We start from the raw sequence: 19,839 nt of genomic DNA, 5'->3' as shown, positions 1-19,839 counted from the left end.
CCAGCCTATAGAAATGGAAACCTATTTTGGAGAACAATATGAAAATATGTATGACGTTGGGCGTCTGCTGCATGTTTTACAAGGCAGAGAACAATGTCATCCCCCTCCTTGCTTCTTGTCACTGCTTGTGTAAAATGAATTTGGTGACAGATTGCACCATCCATTGTACTTGCTTAGCCTCTGTGACATTGAGCACATTATTGAAACATGTTCATTGTTCTTTGTGGCAACTTTGACTCCCATATATATATTTTTCCTCTGGTGAGGTCTGCCTTCTATTTCCCTTGCTAGTCATTTGTGAGTTGTTACTTGTCAGTTCTACCTATTTAGCTGAAGCTAAAATATTACTGCCACTTTCCCATATCTCCGTCCCAATCAAGTCCGTTTTTACACAAGCATTGTTGTGTTACACTCAGTCTGACCATGGTTCTATTCACCTATACTAGTTCTTTGGGAAACAATAAATGAGGCCTAAATCCCCTCACACACATTAGACTTTTGTCAGCCAGACTCGACAAAAATCATCGGGTTCGGAAAGTAGTTTAATATGCAGGGGGCCCTGAACAGATGATTCTCAGGTGTGTTAAGGCTCTGGATGTCCAATCTTCTTCTCTCTGTATAAGCCACCGCCAGACATGTTTGTCAGCGGCCCTCTCGTAAAGAACACTGGAATGCTCTCCTGGGTGAGATAGACGAGATGGCTAATGAATGAACGATTGGCCGAACAGTGCTGCTACCAAGTAGATATCTAAGGGGTGTGTGTGGGGGGAGCAAGAGTGGGTCTTTGGTTCTTAAGGGTCTGTTTTGGCCCTGTGTTTGGCATGTGTCCTGTAAAACACTTCTCATGTATACACTGAATGTATCCTTAAGCCCCTACTGAGGGTATTCTTTTGGCATACACTATATTGATAGGGCTCTAGAGGTAGTGAATAGCATTGTTAACCCCCTACCATAGGCAACAGCCCTCTGACCCGATAATCTATCCAGTGCAATGGCTGCTAATTGTGTAACAGTAATTTAGGAGCATAGCACTATCTGCTCATTCATGTAAAAGTAATGTTATGTTTGTACAATCGCTGCTGGCTTTCTTTGTGTTTAACCAATATTACCTAAGTTATGCTGTAAAAGTCTTGCCTTATTTGACTTTACTTTGAACATGGCAGGGTGACTCCAATAATCATAACTTTTTAGGACATTTTGAGAAATTCTTGAAAACACACAATTACTGGTTAAAAGTGGCAATTTTTAGCCAATGCTGAAACCACTAAAGGTAGGTAAAAAAAACAAAACGGGTAGCCTTCAGACCTATGTTAGTCAATGGAACAGTGCAGGTGAGAGTTTTTTTTTTCACTGACCCAAGTCACAATTACTTCAACCACTTTCATGCTTATCAAATGCCGGGGGCACTTCTAGATCCCCTTTGCCCCCTTATCTCTGCTAGACTGTATGTAAGACTCATACCAACTGGAAGTACTAGTTGTGCTTCATAGGTCTTTTATTAAAGAAGAACTCCCATCAAACTTTATATTCTCTAAAGCTGTGTGGATTTATATGTAGTGTAAGTGCGGTAATATACTCACCGATTGTCCTCTTCTCCGGTTTCCAGCACTCCGGTCCTCTTCTGGGTAATGTGATGGCTATTCTGACCTCAAGGATCTCATGGGGCTTTGTGTGAACCGGAAGTCACTTTTACAGTGTAAGCCTATGGAGTCTTGCTCTGATGCTCCATAGAGTTACATTGTAAAAGCCACTTTTGGGTCACACACACAGCCCACTTGTGATCCGACCAATCAGAAATGGAAGTCATGTGAGCGAGAAAAGGAGCGGGGCTGGAAACGCTACACTAAATACACAAGTTTAGGCAATAAAAAGTTTGTTGACTGCTTCTTATACTCTTCCTATTGATTTCAATGAGTAATTCTCATTGGTGTTCATACAGTGACTTTTTCACAAATTTGTTTGCTACGTGGTTTTGAAAACCTCGCGGTAGAAGAAAAAAATAACATGTCACTGCTTTATTGTGGATTCCTTGGGGAACTGAATCCCCTGCAAGGTTGATACTGAAGTCAAAAGGCTGTAAAAACCATGTGGAAATAAATCCCTTTAAAAAACTCTTCAAAACTGCATCAGATTGGAAACTTCGTAAAAGACCCAAGAGATCAAACAGTGTGTTTTGCTAGAAAACCAATGCCGGGTTTGTCTTCCCCATAAGAACTCTGTGTGAACATTCCCTAATGCAGACCTCTGCACACTGTGGCCCTTGTACCGCATTTGGCCCATTGGCTGTCCCTGTCCAGTTCACAGAGAGGGGCAGCCAAAGGGCTAAGAATCAAATTAGTAAGCAGCGGGACTATAGTCTTTCTCGGTCACTGTTTGCACCTACCAGTATCGAGATGCAAGTCGGCTGCACAGGCTACATTTCATGCTGGGTGGTCCTATTTGCCAGCACTCCTCACAATGTGCTTGCTTGATAGCTACTCCCTGCTGCGCTGCTTCACCAGAACACTTGAAGGGAATCTGTCAGCAGCTTATTGATACCTCAGCTGAGAGCAGCATAATGTAGTGGCAGAGACTCTGATTCCAGTGATGTATCACTTAGTTTACTGGGTGTGATAACTTTACTGTTAGGCTGTGTGCCCACGATGCGTTTTTTAAGCGTTTCCGCAGCCGCAAAAACGCTGCAGAAACGCTTAAAAAACGCATGGTAGAAGGCCTGCCATGTTCCCCAATGATAATCCACATGTGCTGTGCACATGCTGTGTAAATTTCCGCTGCGGATTATCATTGCGGAAAAAAATGCAGCACTACCAATTATTTTGCGGAAGTGCTGCGTTTTCGCCGCCATTGACTTGCATTGGAACGCATGGATTCTGCATCACTGCATATGTACATGCGCATTCCATGCGTTCTAATGTGCAGATGGTACCCGGGTCTGGGGGAGAGGAGAGTCTCCTCTGGACCCGGGTACCATAGAACCTGTGAAAAAAAGAATAAAATAAAAAATAAATGTTATATTTACCTTCTGATGGCCCCCGCTGCACTCGTCCTCCCATGCCGGCAGATCACGATGGACTGAAGGACCTGAGCGGACGTCATAGTTATGTGACGGAAGGTCCTTCAGTGTACCGCGATCTGCCAGCAAGGGAGGACGGAGCGAAGCAAGACTCCGGGGGCCATCGGAAGGTAAGTATAGATTTATTTTTTATTTTTAACCATTCTTTACGGTCACACTATATAAATCCATGCCGTTTGCATGGATTTATATAGTGTGACCAAGTTGTCAAGCACTTTCCAAGTGATGCTAAAATTGCTTGGGAAGCGCTTGTCAACCCGCATGCGGAAATGCAAGTGAAGAACGCTTCACATCCGCATGTCCCTGGCAGGAAACCGCATGTACAATCCGCATGTGCAATCCGCATGTTTTTTTTCTGCCAGGGAGATGCAGAAACGCTTAGGAAAAATCCTGAGCGTTTCTGCATCGTGGGCACATAGCCTTACCTCTTCTGCACATGTAGCCGTGCTCAGAATGCAGAGCCCTGTATAATACCGCCCTCACCACTGATTAGCAGTTTTCTGCCAATCAGTGGAGTGGGCGGAGTTAAACAGAGCAGTTGACTAGGAGGCACTAGACATCTAGTCCTGTAATGATCTTCTGATGATAAAACACTGATTTTATTGAAATAGCAACACATAGACCAGTAAGTGACACATCACTGGAATCAGGCTCTCAGCCCCTACATCATTATGCTCTCACATTACATAGCAAAACCTGCTGATATATTCCCTTTAATAAAATCCTGACGCCCTGTGGGACAAGCACATGGTGATGTTTTTGCTGTGCTGTCTGAGCAGTACGTATTGGAGAAGTTCTTGCCGCCTGTGAATAAAATCTTGGTCCTTGATAAGCAGCCATGTGAGCAAGTAGTTGCCTCATTGAATGAGCCATATATCTTTTCACTGGGCCCTTAGTATGGTTCTGGAACATAATGAGGATAGTTTATCAATAATTTGTGTCCCGACAACCCCTTAAACTGCTACCACATGTTATGATTAAGGCTTATTGTAGCAGCTAATCAAAACTATGTAATTTTACTGCTTTTTAAAAAGCGATAAATTTAATATTTTTTTTTATACTGAAGGGGTTATCTGGGACTTTTTTATTTTTTTTCTGATGGGGCTAAGAATTTACAGGCAGGTAGTTGCTAACTACCTGCTTGTTCTGCCTGCCACCAATCTGCTGGTTGATTCTCTTCCGATTGTCTCTATTGACAGAACGTTACTGCTGACATGCTGACTGACAGCTGGCTCCCCAATGCCTAACTGCGGGGAGCCGGCTGTCAATCAGCATGATGTCAGCAGTGACCCCCCAGTTGACAGCAGCCTAGAAGAGAAAGAGCAGCTCTGTTGACGTAAGGTCAAATGAAGCAGTAGACTTGCCGGCAGGAGTGCGGTCTGTGACCGCTCTAAGTCAGCAGAGATTTGCGCTGGGCAGAAGAGGCAGGTAGTTAGTAACTGCCTGTCTGTAAGTTCTTAGCCTCCTAAGAAAAAAAAAATACAAAAGTCTAGCGTAACCCCTCACACATTTTAAAAAAAAACCCTACCCTAATGTCAGGTGGTTATTTTTATTCCACTTGTTGCTTGTGTGCGCAATGGTCCATACACGGACCAGTGTTAGCCCTTGTGCAAATGGCTTATTTTATGCACAGACCTCGGGTCCGCGTGGAAAAAATTTTCAGCATGTGCTAGTCTGGTCCTGGCTAGGGCTTGTAAAAAGTATGCAGCTCCTGTGTCTATGCAGGCGAGTACACCGAGCTGCACATGGAGCCAGTTCCGTCTGTAACATGGGCACATGATTGGTCCTCAAAGCTTAGCGTTTGTCTGAGTGTAGCCTAAAGCTTTTGTTACACTTCGTATACTCTTCCAATTGTGAAATATTTGCTTGTTTTTTAGCTTTCTGACATTTGTATTGCTTATACTTCTCTGCGTCAATATGTTATCTTAATAATTATACTTTACTTACCTGGCAAGATCCACAGTGCTGGTGACTGATGTCCTTGTTAGGTACTGCATGGATACTCTTAACTCATTAGTCTTCAAGTTCTGTTATTTTAATCTATGTTTCTTTGATTATCCTTAGGGGTTCTCCAAGAGTGAATTTTTTTTTTTCCGGCTTGGATTGGTTGAAAATAACAAACAGAGACATAATCACTTTCCAGCTCACTCGTGGATCCAGCACAAGCCTCACAGAATGTCTGTGCTGGCTCCGGATGTGGTGCTGGCTCCGGATGTGGTGCCTGCTCCACTCGGCAGTAACAGTACCACGTCAGCGAAGAAGTGACTAAAAGAGCTCGTCATCAGATGTTTCTCCCGTTACATGCTTTTTTAGTCACCTGACCACTGCAGCCAATCACAAACTGTAGTGGTACAGTGAAATCCGAACCAGTTCCAGAGCTTGCACAGAACTCTGAAGTAGCCTGCACTGGATTTGCGATGGAGCTTTGGAATTAGTTTCAACAAACGTTTGTATAAATCAATGGTACAAGAGAATATAAGAAACTTTGTATTGTATCTTAAAATAGAAATCTGCTTCATTCTCCACTTATAAGCCACTTCTCCTCCACTCATCATTCACTTTGAAAAACAGCTCAAATTCATCTTGCAAGGCTAATTGCCAGCACCTTTCACAGCATATTGGAGTCTATGGAGAGGGTAGGAGTGAGCAGCAGGGAGATAAACAGATCTGTACTGCAGATTCCTTAGAAAGTAGTTTCTCACCACAGAGCTGGATTCACAGCTACAAAGCTCAATGTCCTCCATGCTACTTCTGACTATGTGCTACCAAAGGAAAAAAGAGCAGAAGCCCTGTCTGTGTGTTAAGTGAATGGGAGCTAGTTTCCTATCATTAGCTCAGTCAATTGCAAATTTAGCTCCCATTCAATGTATTGAGAATAATATTGCTGTTTTAGGTTTCTTTGTTCTTATTTGCAGCTGCTCAGTTTATATATTCTAAACGGGACAGACATTCTAGCTTTACTGAGCCTTTGGAAGAAGAGGAAGATGAATATGAAGATGATGACAAATCCAAACCTTCCAGCACGACGCTGAGTGCTTTTGATCAAGGTATTGGGGGCTCATTTCTCATATCTGCACAGTTTGCACTTTTTGGGACCCATGTAACATATTTTATTTATTTTTCAGCTCGCTTATATTCCTGCCTGGATCAAATGAGAGAAGTCCTAGGAGAATCTGTATCGGAGCAAATCATGACCGATGCTGTATTGCAATGTGGCTTTGATGTAGCAAAGGCCCTGGACTTCATCTTTAAGCAAGATAGCAACACTAACAAGAAGCCTGTTACCCAAGACTCCGCTGTTGAAAGACCAGGAAAAGGTACGTTTGTTTTATAATTGCTTTTTTTATATTCACACAGTTCACAATTTGACAACTTTAACTATATAATGCTAGGTCAGTTCTCAAAGCTTTGGGGTGTGGAAGCTTTATTTAAGAAAGAAAAAAAAAAATCCTGTTCAGTGGAAGCGGCTGACACTTGTAGCACTATGCTAGTTGTGCATTTTGTGTTTAATTGTGTATCAGATATTTCCTTTATTGATTATTATTCTTCAGTCATAATCCAAGATTAGTATACTCAAGTAAATGCATCGTGCATTGCCATGCACATTAACATATAGAGATCAACACAATTAAACAGTTGTGGCGCAGAGGCGCACTGCGCATGTCTGGAGGCTTAGAAGATGGCGTCCGGTCATGTGCAGTGCGCGGCTCTGAAGCCGGGAAGCGTACACCTGGCTTCAGACACAGCCAGAATGAGCGGCGCACAGGCGTGAGGTTTGCACGAGCAGCGATGACGCCGCTCGTGCAAATTATGTTATCACACCCACAGGGGCGTGATAACATGGAAAGAAGGCTGACTAGTCTGGGGCAACTAATGCCCCATCAACTAGTCAAAGCCCCTATTAGCATAGCAAATGGGGACATTATAAATGCTTTTTATACCTTGTTTTCACTCAGTAACGTCATCCAGGGCTGGTTAGGCAGGGAATTTGCTCATACATAGATGAATGCTGCTGGGTTGGAGGGCATGGGGGACCTGACAGGTTCCCTTTAAAAATGAAGCCCCATGTAGCACACACAAAAAAAAATTACTTGAATACCCAAATGAGAATTTTTTTTACAACTCTTTAAAGCACATGTATGAAAGAAACAGGAAATGTGTCTGGTCAGGAAAGGGAGTTAATGGCCCAGTCTTGAACTGATTAATAAAGCCCTCCCGTTATTTTTTTGAGTGCCTAAGTATATGTAAATGTTAGTGTAGTGTGTGTTAGTATACTCAGATCACCACCTTTTCGGGCATCCATCGCTGTTGCGCTCCTCATTTGAGTCATTTTCAACTCTGTCCGGATCACACTGCGTGACGCAGAAGTGACTTGGCGTAAGTCTTTAGATCAGTGTTTCCCAAACTCCAGTCCTCAGGCTCCCCAACACATCAGGATTTCTTAGTATTGCACAGGTGATGGAATTATTATTAAGGCATCAGAAACTGCCACAGGTTCTCTCACCTGTGCGATACTAAGGGAATCCTGAAAACATGACTTGTTGGGGGGTTTGGGAAACACTGCTATAGTGCATCAGAATGAGTCTCCATAGACATCCATTGTAGAAGAGACTTCCGGGTGATAAAGTGCAGTGTGATCCAGAGAGTCCGAACTGCCATCACGTAACTCAGAAGAGGTGCTGGGAACAGTAGAAGACAGCAATCAGTGAGTATATTACCACTTACACCACACTACACGCGTTTACACAGGTTTAGAAAATAAAAATAACGGGAGGACTTCTTTAAGGAGATACAACTGGTTTCTACATGGTGCTAAGATTTCTTTAAATAATGATCCACTTTTATGTAAGTATTTGTTGTGACATTTAGCAAATAAATGCCTTTTTGTGTCTTTTTCTTTCTGTTTTGTCTTGTTCCTGCTGACTTCGTGTATGGATTGCGGTTTTGTTCATCAACCTGAATATTATTGGCCATGGTAAGGTAAGAAGCCTTATTTACCTCTTTACAGCACTTATCCAATGATCAAGCTTTATCATCTTTACTCCTGAACTCAGAATGTGCCGACCCTTCACACTTAACCATTAATGAGCCAGCAAATAGACGGTCGCAGAGTAGCATTTTTTCTGGTGATCCTTCAGATGGTAGCAAGGAGAATATTTTGCCCAATTATACTCCCAGCTTGACTCTATCTGCCCTCATAAACGATGAATCGCAGCAAAATGTTGGCAATGGAAAACCCATTGCTTTGTCGCAGATTAGTTTGCTGGATTTAATGAATCATACGCCTGGTACCCCTGGCGCTGTGAGTGACATGTTTGACAGCAGGGTACAGACTTCAGCCCAGATTCCTGATTTGATGCAGATAAGTCAATCGTCTATTAGTGTTGAAAAGTCTATGGACGTGGCTGTCGGTGGCCTACATGGTTCTCGAATAAGTTCCTTCCCCATAAATACTGGGCCAGAATATCATGTCTTGCGTGAAAAAGCCCCTTTATTTGGAAGCCTAAGTTCAGTCTTACATTCAGAGGATAGTATGTCCTCTGATGGAGAAAATCTGTCTGTACCAAAGTATGGAAGTCCATCACTGGCTGATCTTATCCAGGAGCACAAGGAGAGGAACCCTTCACAGGATTTTGTGATCGATTCTCCTCAGAAGAATCGGTGTAATTCAGACTTGCAGGCTGGATCGTTTGTTCCATTGTCTCAGTTATCTGATGGGCCTAATGCAGAATTCGATATACCATCTCTGGCCACATCTCTGTCATCCCTTGCTGTTTCTCAGAACGTTAATCAGGGAGACTTTCATGTTTCCCTGTCTGATCTCATTGTTGAAGCCAATAACAAACCTTATGATGACCTCCACAATTTGTTTCAGTCCAGCGGAGTGACCCTGACGGAGACCGATACCAACATAGATCTCCGCTTTCTCATTAGTGAGCCTCTGGGCGGTCTCGATCCTTCAAGTCTTAATGTAAACCCTGCTGCACCTGATCCTTTAGAACACAAAAGTGACAAATGTATACATTCAGTGAAAAGTCTAAGCTCTAAGAATCGCAAGAAACCCGACCTTTGGGTTAAGTCGTTGAAGGCCAAGCCTTCCACCTTTGCATTAAGCTTATGTTTTACCTACATTCCTAAAGCGTGCAGGAAGTCCCTTTTATTGGCTCAACCACCAGACTGCCAAAATAAGGAATTAACGCTAACTGATGACACGAGTCAGACCCAGATAATGCCATTTGATTTCCAGACTCCCTCCCCTGATGACATTGTAAAAGAAAGTCAGAAAAAGGCTTTTATGAGATAAAGTAAAAGATGTCCTAATTTGGATGTTCACCCCTATTTTTTACAGAAATATTTTCTTGAATGTATATGTAATTTGCAGAAATGGAGCTGTATATTTAGTTATATTTTAGAAGCTTTTTATTTTTATATTTCATTATATTCCGAGGAGTTTTTAATACTTTTAGATCCAAAAGCAGTATCTTTTTTTTTTTTTTTCCTTCCCTTTGAAAGTATTTTTTACATCAACTTTATGGGCCTTAAAAAGTTTTCCCCACTAAGAACATACATTTTAATAGATCTTGGAATAATAATAACTTCCACAATTGGATGTGTTTTAAATAAAATGTTCCTGTGCTGAGATAATCTTATAAATGTGCCCCTGCTGTGTACTGTGTAATGGCTGTGTCTGACCGTGTAGGGAACATGGTCTAATCATACCACATCTCCTGGGCAGGGGAGGAAACAAGTATACAGAAATTACAGCAGGGGATCACAAGTGATTCTTTCTGTGAGGTAAAACATTTTCCTGCCTGTCACAATCAGCTGCGATCCCCTGCTGTAATGTCTGTATACTCTTTTGCTTCCTCCCCTGCCCAGGAGATGTGGTATGATCAGACCATGTTCCTGCACGGTCAGACAGGACCATTACACAGTACACAGCAGGGGCACATTTATAAGATTATCTCAGCACAGGAACAATATTTATAAAAACATCCAATTGTGGAACTTATTATTTTTCAAAGATCTATTGATTAAAATGTTGATTAAAATTAACTTTGTTCGTGGTCACACCCCTTTAAGGGGTTATCCAGAACATCTCACTTCCGCATTTACACTTGAAAAGTGCTGTTGCTATTGTGTTGACATCGGGAATCGTGCACCTGTAAGTAAGTGTAAGATATGTGTGGGCCATGCATGAGACCAGTCAAAAGTAACGTCTCTGCGATGCCAGCAGCGTCTCTCGCCTCCCGATGCGGAAGTGAAAGGGATCGGATTTTGCATTCATCTGAAAAATTCAGTTTTATGGGAGATGAAGGAGTATTCACTGTATTTTTGATGATTGCCTTACAACCTAACCAGATTTATTTTTTTTTTTTTTGTATAACCAGTAATTTTATCAATGATTTTTCTGATAACCACAAGATACTTTTTATACTCAGTATTATTGGTATTTATTTTCCTAAATATCCACTGCCTATCTCTCAGCATTTTCTCAAATCATATAAAGCCTGGGCTTACAAATATTCGGTTTCTTTGTTGGAAACTTTTTAAATGCCATAGACATAGTATTTTTTTATGAAATATGTTGGGTCTTGTGTATGCCTATTAGATGTATGCTTAATAAAGATGAAAGAGGGAACCCCTCTATCTAAACCATTGCGGCTTATCCTTTTCATCATTCCTAGTGTATATTATGTGCATCATATTCCACTTTTTTTTCATTTTTTTTTGTCAGATGGGGCTAAGAACTCACTGGCAGATAGTGAACGTCCTCTCTGTTCTTTCCAGCGCCCATGTCCGCCAGCTCGTGCTGTCATGGGCGGCTCATGCCAGTGATTTTGCGGCTTATGGTGGCATCACATCAATAGAGCAGCTTCTCCTTTTCTGCTTTGCTCTGTTGACAGCGCGTCTCTGCCAATGTCATGCGGATGGACTGTGATGCACCATCAACAAAGCAGACTGGAATAATAAGATCTGCTCTGTTACTGTGTAGTGAAATAAAGCAGCGGAATCGGTCTGTGACCGCTATGATCCAGCATAGATCGGTGCTGGGCAGAACAGAAATGTAGTATGCAATTAAACATAACTGCGCACTCCCATCCTCCAGATTTGATTGATGTTGATGACGTCATCCACGTAGCCCAACGAAATCTCGCTGCTGTGCCGGAGCATCGCCAGCTCTCGCACATGCGGGATTTCTTTGGACCAAGTGGATGACGTCATCAACATCAATCAAATCTGGAGGACGGCGATCAGCAGCAGAGGATGGACACCCATAGCAATGACACCCATTAGACCGGACTGTCCGGATTTACATACAATGTGAGAGGAATTCAAAAGTTATTTTTGGGGGTATACAGGGGCAGTCAGGGGATAATATTTAAGTTTGTGGAATGCAACACAGGCGCTTATAAATGTGGTAGAATTTATTCAAACACACAAACTGATGTGAGGTTCCCTTTCAGATCAGATAAAATTACAAAAGTCCTGTATAACCCCTTTAGCCCCTTCATGACCTTGCAATTTTCCGTTTTTTCCTCCCCTTCTTCCAAGAGCCATAATTTTTTATTTTTCTGTCAATATAGCTGTATTAGTTTTTTTATTTTACCATATAATAATAATAATCTTCATTTAAATATAGCAACAACATATTCTGCAGCGCTTTACAATTCAGAGGTTCATATACAACAGTCATAAGTAACATAGCTAAAGACAATACAATAATTACATAAAAAATAATGACAACCCTACTCGTAAGAGCTTACAATCTACAATGAGGTGGGGGTGGCACAAAGTACAATGGCTTATTTACAAGGATGGTCCAGCCATCTTGAGGGGATGAGGGATAGATAAAGGTGGCATGAGCTCATCCCCAGCCAGTATCTGTAGTGCTTTTTGGTTCGGTGAAGACTTATGTTTGGAGAAATAAGGGATGGGCTATAAGAATATAAAAGGACTTCGATTAGGGAACGCGATAGGCCGCCCTAAACAGGTGTGTTTTTAGGAAGCGCCTAAAACTGTGTAAGTTGTGGTTCATCCTAATTTCTTGGGGTAGAACATTCCAAAGAATAGGTGCAGCTCGGGAGAAGTCTGAAGCCGGGAGTGGGAGGTATGGATTAGTGCGGATGTTAGTTGAAAGTCTCTTTCGGAGCGTAGAGAACGGGTAGGCCGATAAACAGAAATGAGGGAAGAGATATGCCACACTGTGGAGAGCTCTGTGAGTGAAAACAAGCAATTTAAATTGGATCCTATAATGTATGGGCAGCCAATGCAGTGACTGGCAAAGAGCGGAAGCATCCGAGTAACGATTAGCCAGATAGATGACCCTGGCTGCAGCATTAAGGATGGACTGGAGAGGGGAAAGTCAAGTGAGGGGGAGGCCAATTAATAAAGAATTACAGTAGTCAAGGCAGGAGTGGATCAGGGCAACAGTGAGGGTTTTTGTTGTTTCCAAGGTGAGAAGGGTGTTCTGTAGTACAGCAGGGCCAAGGTCAGGGGATAAGGTGTATAGTTGTGTGTCATCAGCATAAAGATGGTACTGAAAATCAAATTTGCTGATGGTCTGTCCAATTAAGGCTGTGTAGAGAGAGAAGAGATGTAGTGTATGTACGTACTGTACGCTACATGTACTTACCATGTAGTGTACTGGAAAAAGTGTGGTGAAATTGCAAAAAAGAAAGTACAATTCCACAATTGTTTTTTTTTTATTTTTTTTATACCATGTTCACTATATGGTAAAATTGATCTGGCAATATGATTTTCCAGGTCAGTATGAGTGTGTTGATACCAAACATAACCAACACATGTCACAAAAATAAATATAGTCACTCCAAGAAATTCATATATAACACACATTATCCCTTTAAGGCAACAACAAGGGGTAAACTGGAGGCAAGAAACAATAGAAGACTAAAAGCATATTTTATTATTAAATTCTTTGAAATATTTTTACACACATTTAAAATTTAAGCAGGAAAATATTTTTTCAGCTATACAGGAACATGTAACTGGGTCCCAAACCGAGGGCTGAATATATGGGCTAGTTAAGCTAGGAGCGTATATTATAAGGTATTATCCTACGGCTCAAATTCAATAGGCTGGTTTCAAAAACAGAAAGAGAGACCTAAAGTGCTAGTGCTACGTATCCACCCGTAGAAACCTACACTGCTAGTGCCTCACATAGAGACTGTAGGAACCGTGTATACCTGTCACCCAATCTATATGGAAAAAATTGCCTAATGTTAGCAATCTACCCACTCCATTTATAGTACTTCATTGCCAAGGTCCTGTTGTAGAGGACCACAATAATATGGGTCCAAAGCGGCAAGTCACCGAGACCATAATGAGGCGTAAGAAAGAAGGGCACATTACCTATAGCCAAGCGGAGAGAGAAATATGGCCCACAGCTCCTGATGCTGCACCCCAATTTTAAATGTGTGTAAAATTTTTTTTAAAGAATTTATTAATAAAATATGCTTTTAGTCTTCTATTGTGTCTTGTCTCCAGTTTACCCCTTGTTGTTGCCTTAAAGGGATAATGTGTGTTGTTGATACCAAACATGTAGTTTTTTTTTTTTTTTATTTAAGTAGTGAATTTTTTTTTAGAAATTTGGAAGAATAAAACATTTTACTTGTGTCTCCATTTTCAAGACCCGTAGCGTTCTAATTTTTCTGGATCTGGGGCTGGTGAGGGCTTATCTTTTGCGTCTTGAGCTGATTTGATACCATTTTAGGGTACATATGATGTCTTGATTGCCTCTTATTGCATTTTGTTGCAGTGCTACGGTGGACAAAAAAACGTAATTCTGGCAGTCTGATTTTTGTTCTTGTTTACGCCGCTTACCAATCGGATTAATTTATTTTATATTTTGATAGATCGAACATTTCTGAATGCACTGATACCAAATATGTGTATTTTCCTTTTTTTTTCTCATGCTTTACTGGTTTAACCCCTTGCTTACCAGGGAAGTATTAGTACGCACATTTGCGTACCCCCGGTTCAGTGAGGGCTGCTGCGCTGAGCCCTCACTGAACCGAGCACATGTCAGCTGATTCTTACAGCTGACATGTGCCCGCAACAGCCGCGGGTGGAATCGCGATCCACCCGCGGCTGTTAACATGTTAAATGCCGCTGTCAATCTCTGACAGCAGCATTTAACGCGCGCTTCCGGGTTGCGCGTCATAAGCCCCGCCCATCGGCGACCCCGTCACGTGATCGCGGGTCGCCGATGGGCATGCATGACAACCCAGGGTCTGCAGCAGACGCCTGTGGTTGTCATGATCTGGTCGCTATGAGCGCCACCTAGTGGTCGGCGCTCATAGCACAAGACCATTTCTGCTGCATGCAGGGGATCTGCTCGTCCCCTGTATGTAGCAGAGACGATCAGACAACTGCTGCTTCTAGTCTCCTATGGAGACTATTGAAGCATGCAGTAAGTGAAAAAAAAAATGTTTTTAAAAATATAGAAAAAATATAAAAGTTTAAATCACCCCCCTTTCGCCCCATTCAAAATAAAATATATATATATAAAAAAAAAAAACCCACATACACATATTTGGTATCGCCGTGTTCAGAATCGCCCCATCTATCAATATAAAAAAATAATTAATCCAATCGGTGAACGGTGTAGCGAGAAAAAAATTCTAAACGCCAGAATTACGTTTTTTGGTCGCCGCAAAATTGAAATAAAATGCAATAACGGGCGATCAAAACATCGGATCTACCCCAAAATGTTATCAATAAAAACTTCAGCCCAGCGCGCAAAAAATAAGCCCTCACCCAGCCCCGGATCACGAAAAATGGACACGCTACAGGTCTCGGAAAATGGCGCTATTTTTTTTTTTTAGTTTTTTTTTACCAAATTTTGGAATTTTTTTTCACCACTTAAATATAAAATAACCTATACATGTTTGGTGTCTATGAACTCGTAATGACCTGGAGAATAATAATGGCAGGTCAGTTTTAGCATTCAGTGAGCGTGGTAAAAAAAATAAATAAAAAACAACTGTGGTATTGCACTTTTTTTGCAATTTTACCGCACTTGGAATTTTTTCCCGTTTTCCCTTACACGACATGGTAAAACTAGTAATGGCGTTGGAAAGTACGACTTGTCCCGCAAAAAATAAGCCCTCACATGGCCATATTGACCAAAAAATAAAAACGCTATGGCTCTGGGAACAAGGGGAGCAAAAAACGAAAAAGCAAAAACGACAAAACCCAAGGTTGCGAAGGGGTTAAATTGTTCCCTTAGGAGAAGCTGCGATAGTCCAATCGCTTGTGCTATACATAGCTGGGCTTCATCTATGAACGCCGGCTTCAGGAACTTCACAATGACAGGTACGGGGGTCATCAGCAGACCTTCGGCTGTTATGACAACCCCCCAATTACGAGACTGGGGCACTGATGGGATTAATGATGCGTTTCTGGCCAGCATGTGTTAAATCCCACTGTCAGTGATTGACAGCGGGACTTAACAGGTTAACAGCTGGGGGCAGAGCACTGCTCAGTCCACAGCTGTTAAAGGCACTTGATGGCTGATTTAAATCGGCCATTAAGTGCAGGAAAAGATGTGGTCGTGTGAGCCCCCATCAAAGGCAAGGACATGGCCTTTGACGTAAATATACATCAAAAGTCGTGAAAGGGTTAAGGAGTAACTAAGCCTTTATCACTTTTTTCCTGTTCTTGCAAGCAAATGGGAAAGGGTCCAGGTTGTAAATTGTTTTTATTTACTTTTATATATTATAAACTACACACATCCTTGTGCCAGCAATGGGGTTCATTTAAGGTTTGTGCCAGTGCACTTCTTCACTGCCGTGGTATTTTGCATTGTAGGTACCGAGCAAAGGATGTGGCTTCTATTACAACAAAACATGATGTTAACAGTTCAAACACATCATTTTTATTTTATTTTTTGTTTTACCAGCTCGCCCACACTGGAAAGTCTGAGTCTCTCCTGCTTTTTCATGTTCACATGTATTGAGTAGCCTATAAGTAGATGCTGCTTAATAGACAAACATCTGCTGATCAATATCTTAGTTTTTTTCCATGTACTCTACAAGTGCAGCAAGTGTGAGAACGACATTTTATTGAGGTCCTGCTTGCACTTCTATAGAGCATCAGGCACAAGCTCCTGACCTGTGGGTACCGGGCACAGACATGAAATATGTGTATATGCAGCAGATGAAAGTACATATATTTCTAAAGGTACTATTGACATGAAATTCTCACCAGATGTCAGTAACAACCTATCCAATCCACACAGGCGAAGAAATCAAATCATAGATGTCAATAAATTAAAGGGAACCTGTCGCATCCTTTTTTGCTATTAAGCTGCCCCAAGTGTCTGTACATTGCATCACTAACATGTTTATCTCAAGCAAAGTCCCAGTATTTAGCACACCAATCACTTTTTACACTTTGACTGCCACAGATACCTCCAGATTTGGTCATAGGGGTGGGCAGCTCTAACTTTCAGTCACGGTCAATCAAATGCGTTTTGAAATTCTCCACGCCCATCGTATTCGCATTCCCTCTCGTCACTGCTCCCTACGTCACCGCAATCTCCCAGCTGATCCCACGCTTGCACAATGATGCTCAGCTTTCCGGGCATCTGGGTGTACATCCCAGCTGCAGGGGCAGCGCTGGCACTGGTTCAGTCACCACTCGAAGTATTCAGAGCGGCGGCCCTGAGCACCAACTGACAGCTGGCCCCAAAGCCAACAGTGTCAGTCAGGGCCGGGGGGTGGGCAGCTACAGCTACCGCTCCATATACTCAGAGCGGTGACTGAACCGGTGCCGTCCCCATGACTGAAACCGAATGCTGCTGCGTAGAATAAAGTTCATTTTCTCCCCACAGTGTTCGGCTAATTGCAGGTGCCGGGCAGGTTAGTAGCTCTATTAACATGCAGATTAACCCCATATCTGCAAGTTAATAGCTTTCTTCCTGGGGACAGGTTCCTTTTATGGCAGTAAAAATCCAAAATTGCAGATCACTTCTTCAGCAGTCATGGTCATCAATATCAGATTGGTTGAGGTTTTCATCATCATCTGCTGTTTGGCAGTGGCTGGATGCAGACTTTGAATTGAGCTGTACAGCACATGTTTGTACAATGTGCCGTGACTACTGCCGAGAACTGCACATCAGCTCCTACACATGGATGGATGAAGTGATGTGGTTGCTTGATTTGTTTAGGGGCCACTGAGCATGATTGCGCTTCAGCATACCATTAACTTACATACTTTTCTGTAATCCATATTGTACAGTAGCTTGGGAAAGTATTCACACCCCTTGGTATCTTTCATGTTTTGCTACCTCACAATCTGGAATTTAACTAATTTTTTTTTTTTGAGGGTTTGCATCAGTTCATGTAAAGAACATGCCTACTATTGTGAACGTTTTTTTTTCTTTTATTGTGAAGAAATCAAATAGGACAAAATAACTGAAAACTTCAGTGTGCATACCTATTCGCCCCCCTAGTACTTTGTAGAGCCTCCTTTTGTGGCAATTACAGACGCAAGTCGCTATGGATAAGTGTCTATGAGCTTTGCACATCTTGCCTCTGAGATTTTTGCCCATTCCTCAAGGCAAAACTGCTCCAGCTCCTTCAAGTTAGATGGTTTCCTCTGGGGAGCAGCAATCTTCACGTCTGACCACAGATTCGCAATTGGATTAAGGTCAAGGTTTTGACTGGGCCACTGCAAAACATTTACACATTTCCCCATAAACCACTCGAGTGTTGCTTTAGCAGTATGCTTTGGGTCATTGTCTTGTTGGAAGGTGAAACTCCGTCCCAGTCTCAAATCACTGACAGACTGAAACAGGTTTTGCTCAAGAATATCCCTGTATTTCGCACTATCCATCTTCCCCTCGACTCGGACCATTTTCCCTGTCCTTGCTGCTGAAAAACATCCCCACAGCATGATGCTGCCACCACCATGTTTCACTGTGGGTATGGTGTTCTTGGGGTGATGAGATGTGTTGGTTTGGCGCAAAAAACATAGCATTTACTTTGGTGGCCAAAAGTTCAATTTTGGTCTCATCTGACCACCGCAACTTCCTCAATACATTTGGGGAGTCTCCCACATATCTTTTGGCTCAAAACGAGCCTTACAATTTTTGTGTGTAAGTAAAGGCTTTTTTTCTGGCCACTCTTCCATAAAGGCCGCCTCTATGGAGTGTACGGCTTATTGTGGTTGTATCCACAGATATTCCAGTCTCTGCTTGGGAACTCTGCAGCTCCCTTAGGGTTACCTTTTGGTCTCTGTGCTGCCTCTCTAACTAATTTCCTCCTTGCCCAGGCTGAGAGTTTTGGTGGGCAGCCCTCTCTTGGCAGGTTTGTTGTGGTAGCATGTTCTTTCCATTTAATGATAATGGATTTGATGGTGTTCCCGGTGATCATCAGAGATTGATATTTTTTTATAACCCAACCCTGACTTGTACTTATCAACGACTTTGTCCCTGACTTGTTTGGCCATCTCCTTGGTCTTCATGGTGTTGTTTGGTTATTGGTGCCTCTTGCTTAATGGTGTTGCAGCCTCTGTGGCCTTTCAGTAAAGGTGTGAATATACTGACAGACCAGGTGACACTTAAGGCCCCGTCACACTTAGTGACGCTACAGCGATCCCGACAACGATACGACCTGTCAGGGATCGCTGGTGAGCTGTCAAACAGGCAGGCTCACCAACGATCAGGGGAGCAGCGACATCGTGGAAAGAATCTTTCCACGATGTCCTGCTCCTGGTTACCAGCCTGCTGAAGCAGGAGCAGGCTGGTAACCATGATAAACAGCGGGTTACTAGGGGCACACGCGCACTTAGTAACCCGCTGTTTATCATGGTTACCACTCTGCTATTGTGAGCGTTGGGTTACCGCTCACTTTAGCAGGCTCGTAACCATGATAAACAGCGGGTTACTAAGTGCGCGTGTGCCCCTAGTAACCCGCTGTTTATCATAGTTACCAGCCTGATCGCTGGTCCCGCTGGTCACACACAGTGATGTGTGCTGACCAGCGGGAGAGCAAAGACCAAAAAATGGTCCAGGACACTTTGCAGTGATCAGCGACCTCACAGCAGGGGCCTGATCGCTGCAAGTGTCACACATAGCGACATCGCTGGTGAGGTCGCTGTTGCGTCACCAAAACCGTGACACAGCAGCGATCTCGCTAGCGATCTCGCTATGTGAGACTGGGGCTTTAGATTGCACACAGGTGGACTTCCTTTCACTAAGCATGTGACTTATGAAGGTAATTGCTTGCTCCAGAAATTCTTAGGGGCTTCATAGCAAAAGGGATGAATACATATGCACATGCCAATTTGTAGTTATTCAATCCCATAAATGTAATTTATGTTTATATTTTTCTCACTTCACTAACTTTTGACTGTACTGAGGCGTCACAGACAAATCAGATTACAAAAATATTTAAACACAGGTTGTAATGTAACAAAATAGGTAAAAAGCCATGGAGAGGGGGAAGGGGTGATTACTTTTGCAAGCCACTGCACATAGAAAAGGCAGAAAAGACTGCTAATGGAAAAGATCCTACATCTATACACTTCTTGGTTTTGTTTTTTAGATTTTTTTTTTTTAGTCCGCTAGCTCCCCCAGCTGGTAAATATTATCACTGGCTTGAAGTGAACAAAATGCTACTGAAAAACTGTTTTCCGATTCTTCACATTTGTAGTGTCTTCATTATTATAGAAAGGGCATAATGGAGAAAATGCATTGTCCATGCAGGAAGCCAATTCATGGGATGCCTTTTGTGCTC

General features: G+C 42.5%; 1 protein-coding gene across 3 annotated transcripts in view; it reads left to right on the top strand.

Annotated features, from left to right (window-relative positions):
* The window catches only part of HBS1L (HBS1 like translational GTPase), a 99,928-nt gene that overhangs the window by 11,332 nt on the left and 68,757 nt on the right, over window positions 1-19,839 (top strand). For 2 of the 3 annotated variants that reach the window (XM_073671282.1, XM_073671281.1), the window contains exons 3-4: window positions 5,989-6,120; window positions 6,199-6,390. In XM_073671282.1, coding sequence (XP_073527383.1) covers window positions 5,989-6,120; window positions 6,199-6,390 — 324 coding nt within the window. Of the gene's footprint in view, window positions 1-5,988; window positions 6,121-6,198; window positions 6,391-8,058; window positions 9,756-19,839 lie in introns of those variants that run through there. The other variant, XM_073671284.1, reaches the window with a different exon arrangement.

This window comes from Phyllobates terribilis, unplaced genomic scaffold, assembly GCF_046119375.1.
Source record: "Phyllobates terribilis strain yellow unplaced genomic scaffold, ASM4611937v1 Scaffold_3__8_contigs__length_932513732, whole genome shotgun sequence".
NCBI classification, from domain to species: domain Eukaryota; kingdom Metazoa; phylum Chordata; class Amphibia; order Anura; family Dendrobatidae; genus Phyllobates; species Phyllobates terribilis.
This window is presented reverse-complemented; position numbering and strand designations above follow the sequence as displayed.